Genomic DNA, 6,000 nt, shown 5'->3' with positions numbered 1-6,000 from the left:
GGACAGGGTGGACGCGCCCGCCGCAACGCGCCCGGCCTTCCCGGCGGTGGCCCGCGAGAAGCCGAGGCGCAGGGTCAGCGACAGCTTCTTCCGGCCCAGCGTCATGGAGCCCATCCTGGGCCGCGCGCAGTACAGCCAGCTGCGCAAGAAGAGCTGAACCCCGCGCCTCCGCCCGGCCGCCGTCCCGCCCGCCGCCCCGACGGCGAGGCCGGGACCGGCTCTCCGCACAGAAGCAGAACCTGCACTTCCGAGGGAGCGGTGCCTTCTTCCAAGTAGTCCCCTGGGAACCGGAGCCTCATGCCCGCGGCGCTGCCCAGGCACGCATTATCTTTTTAGCACCGTTCTGGGGCTTCGCTGTCCGAACCTATTTTTAAGAAGCGTCGGAGCAGCAGCTTGCTTTGATTCTATGCCTTGTTGTTTTGTTTTGTTTCTTAGCCAAAGGATTAAGCGCCTGACTTGAGCTCTCACTTCTTTAACCAACGTGTGGCCAAATGACATTTGACTTGTTTCCAAAACTTAGATCCATCCTCTGTAGACAAAGATTAAACAGGAGTCTCTGACATATGTTTAAGGCCTGAGCTCAGAGATTCCTCTGAGTATCCAGGCTCTCGACAGACTACTTTGAAGAGAGCGACAATTAGGTGCAGAAGCTGTTGGATGTTTATATAAATATTAGCCTCCCTTTCCGAGTACCCAGTACTCCTCGCAGGGTGATTCCCGGCCTGTGCTCTGTAGCGCCACCTCCTGGCTCACAGCCACACTTCCATTTGCTTCCTTCCTGACTTCATCTGTACGTTCACTCTTCCACCATTGCTGGCGCCCCCAGGGCCGGGGGACGACAATGGTGACCCGTTCACCTTATAAAGAACTACATAGACTATATGTATGGCCTCTGTAGTAGCCACAATTCATTCCAAGTCCTATTTCTGAAAATGTCAATATTTGGTAAATCTAGGGAATGCATACATATAATTTAAAAATTCAAATATTGCAAAAGGGTGTGTGTCTTCCTCACTGAGTTCCGCAGTTCCCCTTCACAAAAACCACCGTGCCGTCAGTCTCTCGGGTATCCTTCCAGGTACAGGTTGTCCATGTGCAAGCCCACTTTGTGCACACAGCTGTGGGATGTGATCCTCTTTCTTCATGTAACAATAAATCTTAGAGATCTTTTTGTATCAGCACCATAAATCCTCCTTGCTCTTTTTAATGGCCATGTAGTAAGTGCTTCATAATGTAGATATGCTCTTTGATTTAACTGGTTCCCTAGTGATGGACTTTCAGGTTGTTTCCTTTCCTTTCTTTTCTTTTTTTTTTTTTTTTTTTGGTCCTGCAAACAGTCCTACAATAAATGTCTGTATACAAAATGTTTTGTGCAGATGTGTAAGTATATCTACAGGAGAAATTTATAACTTGGAATCGTGACATGTGCATTTTATTTATTTATTTTTAAGATTTTATTTATTAGAGAGAGAGCACAAGTGGGGGGGGCGGGGTAGAGGGAGAAACAGACTTCCTGCTGAGTGGGGAGCCTGATGTGGGGCTCGATCCTAAGACCTGGGATCATGACCTAGGCTGAAGGCAGACCCTTAACCGACTGAGCCACCCAGGCACCCCAAGAGTATGTGCATTTTAAATACTGTTAGATAAGGCCAAGTAGCCTTCCAAAACAAACTCAGTTTTTCTTGTTATTGTCATCCGCAGCTGCACAGGAAATTACTACATCTCTGTCAGTCCTTTTAGATGTCCATATATACAACCCCCATAGGCCCCTCTCAGACCTGTGAGCTCCCTCTTGGCCCCCACTCTGTTGCATACCTGAAAGCCCAGCTTTCTGAAACTGACTCTGGATCCTGGCAGATCTTTGGTGTAATGAGTCCTTGGCCTTGATGCTTGGGTTTGGAATCTGAGGATGGACATGCACAGGTGGACACGGCCAGGACTCAGAGCTAGCCTTGGGCACTCCACCCCACCTCTACAATCCACACCACCCCCAGCAGTTTCCTGGGGAGGGAGTGTCATCTGACAAGAGGGGCCCTTATAAGCTGATATGACAGGGGCTACAAAGATAGAGTCCAGCCTAGCCCTGGCAGGGCTCCCGTGGGCAGCTGCTGGTGCAGTGACCTCAGGCAGAAACAGCCAGCTGTCTGGACTCACCTGCCCACACTGCTTTCTTCCTGGAGCTTGCGAAACCACACTCCTGACAGTCCACTCCTCCATTGTCCTGTGGCTCTTCCTTCTAGACCATACCCCAGTTGGCACAAAAACTGCCCTCTTGGCAACCCAGAAGAGCTGGGGCCTCGACAGGGCTGTAGCAGTCCACACACTTGCTGGCCGGGCCCATACCCCTCACCTCTCGGGGTGCTGGGGGCCAGTGTATGGAATAGCACAGCCCAGGAAATAAACAGCTGAAGTTGTAAAAGATTCTATCATTAAAAATCTCTTGACTAGGTAGCACAGTGCTCTGAGCCTGGCCCTTGGGGCTTCTGAACACTTTTTGGAGAGAAATGAGAGCAAAGTATCTCCTCTAAATGACAGAAATGTGCTTCATTGTCTGGTGTGGGACTTTTCACTCTTCCGAGAGACATCACTTTGGCAAGTCTCCTTGCTCACGTGGATGCGAAGGCTCATCTACACTCATCTTTGGACGCCCACGACCTCGGGAAACCCTCCATGTCACACTGGGATGTCGGGGCCCCTCTCCAGAGAAACACCTTACCCCCTCTCTTCTAGTCCAGCTCACAAAATGCACCTCCAACTCAATCACAACTTTTGGAGATGGAAAAAGAACCATTACCAACCACAAAATACATTTATCCATGCAGTTATTTACCACTTTTTTCTTCCATAATTATTCAGGATCTTAATATCTGAAGGACTTCTGTGTCTGGAGACAGCCCTGTGACTTGGGCTTTCTTGCTCATTGTATGAAGCAGAATTTTCCTAAACATTTAAACACTTCATGCTTAATCAAAACTTGTAAGATGCATAAATCAAATTATTTTAAATCTTGAAATGTTGGTCACAAACAGAAGTCAAATTCTCTTACATATTCCTATAAACCCTGAGTCAGTGGAAACTTCTACATGTCTCATCGGATCTCACTATAGTTAGCAGGCATCCAGAGGGTCCCCTGTCTGCAAAGAGGGGACTAAGCCTGCATGTCCTGCTGGGTGGACCCTTCTTCTACCCACCACTCAACGTAAGAGACAGAATGTGAGCGGTACCGTTAGAACGTCCTATTTTTAGTATATGTGCTGCCGAAGCGAGCACCCATTAGAACGTCCTGTCTGGCTTCTCCATTCCCACCCTGGCCCTACCCCCAGGAACCATAATCTGGAATTTTGTGTTTACTGTACCTTTGCTTTGCTTTATAGATTCCTTTCCTATCCATATACCTCATTCCAATACTATTCGTTTTGCAGGCTTTGAACTTTAAGCGGAATTATATGTATTCTTCTGAGACTTATTTTTTTTCACTCAAAATGAAGTTCCTGAGAGTCACTCATTTTCACTAGAGATTTTTTTTTATTATACAAATATTGCTGTGATCTGATTGTATCCCCCCCCCCCCAAATTCATATGTTGAAATCCTATCCCCAAAGATGATAGGATAAGGAGGTAGGGCTTTGGGGAGGTGATGAGGTCATGGGATTAGTGTCTTTATAAAAGAGGCCCCAGAGAGCTCCCTTGCTCCTTCCACCATGTGAGGACCCAGCAAGAGGCACCGGCTATGAACCAAGAAGAGGGCCATCACTGGAACATGACCATGCTGGCACTATGATGTTGGACTTCCCAGCCTTCAGAACTGTAAGAAATAAATTCCATTGTGTATAAGCTACCCAGTCTGTGGTATTTGGTGATAGCAGCCCAAAAGGACTAAGACAAATACGTTTTATATTTAATACATATGTAAAATTAGTATATTAATATCAAATATATTAACTTAGTCATTTGTATTAGAATTGATTCTGTTTTGAGAGATAGAAAGCCCTAAATAACAATGTGTATTAGTCAGCCTTTGCCATAATATTGCTGCATAACAAATATCCTACAGATTATGGCTACGACAACATACATTTATTCTTACGTTTGTGGGTCAGCAGGTCGACTGCGGTTCAGCTCACCCCTGTGGCACTCCAAGTGGCTCTGCTCTGGCCTGTGGATCATCTGAACTTGGCTTCAGGCTGTGCATGAATTCAGATCTGCTCCAGGTGTACTATTTCAGGGATCCAGGGTAAGTAAGGGTCAGTGGCTCTCTGGGGGCATGCTCTCCCACAACAGATCACAGCCCTCTGCTTGCATCCTGTCTCCTCAGATTCCATTGACCAAAGCGTGTCAAGTTCCCACCAATGGGGAGAGTGATCTGCTTTACTCAAAGTTCACCAATTTATATGTTAATCTCACCCTAAAAACGCCCTCACAGAGACCTCTAAAGTAATGTTTGACCAAATATCTGGGCAGTCCCTGGCCCAGTCAAGTGGATACATAAAATGAACCATCACATTTGCCAACACCATGCAGACCTGTCTCATGTTCATATTCTAAGCCGTCATAGTCATTCTGGAAGTCAAACATTACAGTGGTTACTTCCCGGGCAGCAGCCCTAAGCCATGCGGTACAAGAGATGTGAGGGAAAGCCGCTCTTAGGGCTCCCAGGAAAAGTTCCTTCAATCCGAAGAGTGCAGCATGATACGGTGCTCTCTTCCTCCTCTGGATGTTTTATGGTGGAAGGTGATGGCTGGGGAAAGAGACAAGCCAGGTCCTCTGTCACACTGCCACTGACCCAACCTGCCCCAGAGCCTCCTCCCTCTTATCTTTCAGCTGAGATAACACACAGCCTTATTGTTCAAGCCACATCGAGTTATGGTTGTGTTCCTTGAAGCTGAGGGCTTCCTAATATAGATCTATCCAGAGAGACTTGGTAACTTCTACAGCCTTTAATCGCATTTCCTGTCTATGACAGGCAATCTTCTGTATACATAATAAATTTCTCTACTACAGTGGAGTTCAATTTTTCTCTTTCTTTTCTTTTTTTTAAAGATTTTATTTATTTACCAGAGAGAGACACAGCAAGAGAGGGAACACAAGCAAGGGGAGTGGGAGAGGGAGAAGCAGGCTTCCCGCTGAGCAGGAAGCCCAATGCGGGGCTCGATCCTAGGACCCTGGGACCATGACCTGCTTAATGACTGAGCCACCCAGGCACCCCCCGGAGTTCAATTTTTCTAATGACATTTAACGTGACAAATATGTTTTTAGATTTTAATTAAAATTCAACCACACGTGGTGCTCCCAGTGCAACCAGTCCATCAGAGGTCACGGAGGTGAAGACACCATCTCCTTGAGGTGGCCGGTGGACGTCCCCATCACCTCTCCTGGTGCCACGTTTCCCAGGGGAATGACTACAAGATGCAACTCCATTTCACAAATGTGACAATGTGAGAAAATGGGAGTCTTAGAAATGAGGAAGCATTTTTTTTTGATGTGGGGAGATAGACAATTCTACTATTTTTTGGGGGGGTTCAGGACTGAGAGTACAAAACAGAGGTGACTGAAGACGGGACTCTGAGCTGAGGACAGGATGGCCTCCAGATGTGGGCCTTGACTTCTAAAGCATAAAATGCCATCAAGAGGATGCTTCTTTATTCTCCAGATGTGTCCTAAGTGCCCTTCTGTCACTTTGTGCCTACGATATGAAAACATGAGCCATAGTGATCCATATCCATATTTCTGCTAATGCAAAAAGGTTTTCCTTCCTTTCTTCAATAACTTTTACTGAAAACCTCTATGGAGTGACGGTGCCAGACCATGGGCCAAGGGAAAGAGACACAGGGGTGAATAAGGCACACTCCTTTCAAGGACCTCTCAGTAGGTCAGTGGACCTACTAATGGCTTAGTAGGTACAATGGATAAGTGACAATATGTGTATTATACGTGTGTAATATGTATGTATGTGCTTGTATATCGTAGGGCCGTAGTCTGAATGTTTGTGTCCCCCTGCAG

At 46.8% G+C, this 6,000-nt stretch overlaps 1 protein-coding gene across 1 annotated transcript in view; it reads left to right on the top strand.

The window, feature by feature from the left end:
- PLIN1 (perilipin 1) overlaps positions 1 to 265 on the top strand; it is an 11,885-nt gene extending 11,620 nt beyond the window's left edge. The window contains exon 10 of the mRNA XM_044918304.1: positions 7 to 265. Within this exon, the coding sequence (XP_044774239.1) occupies positions 7 to 157 (151 nt within the window). The 3' untranslated portion in view covers positions 158 to 265. The remainder of the gene's footprint in view (positions 1 to 6) is intronic.
- Positions 266 to 6,000: the final 5,735 nt, after the last annotated feature.

Source organism: Neomonachus schauinslandi, chromosome 9, assembly GCF_002201575.2.
Source record: "Neomonachus schauinslandi chromosome 9, ASM220157v2, whole genome shotgun sequence".
Taxonomy (NCBI): Eukaryota; Metazoa; Chordata; class Mammalia; order Carnivora; family Phocidae; genus Neomonachus; species Neomonachus schauinslandi.
Note: the sequence above shows the minus strand (reverse complement) of the source record. Positions and strands in the feature narration are given on the sequence as shown.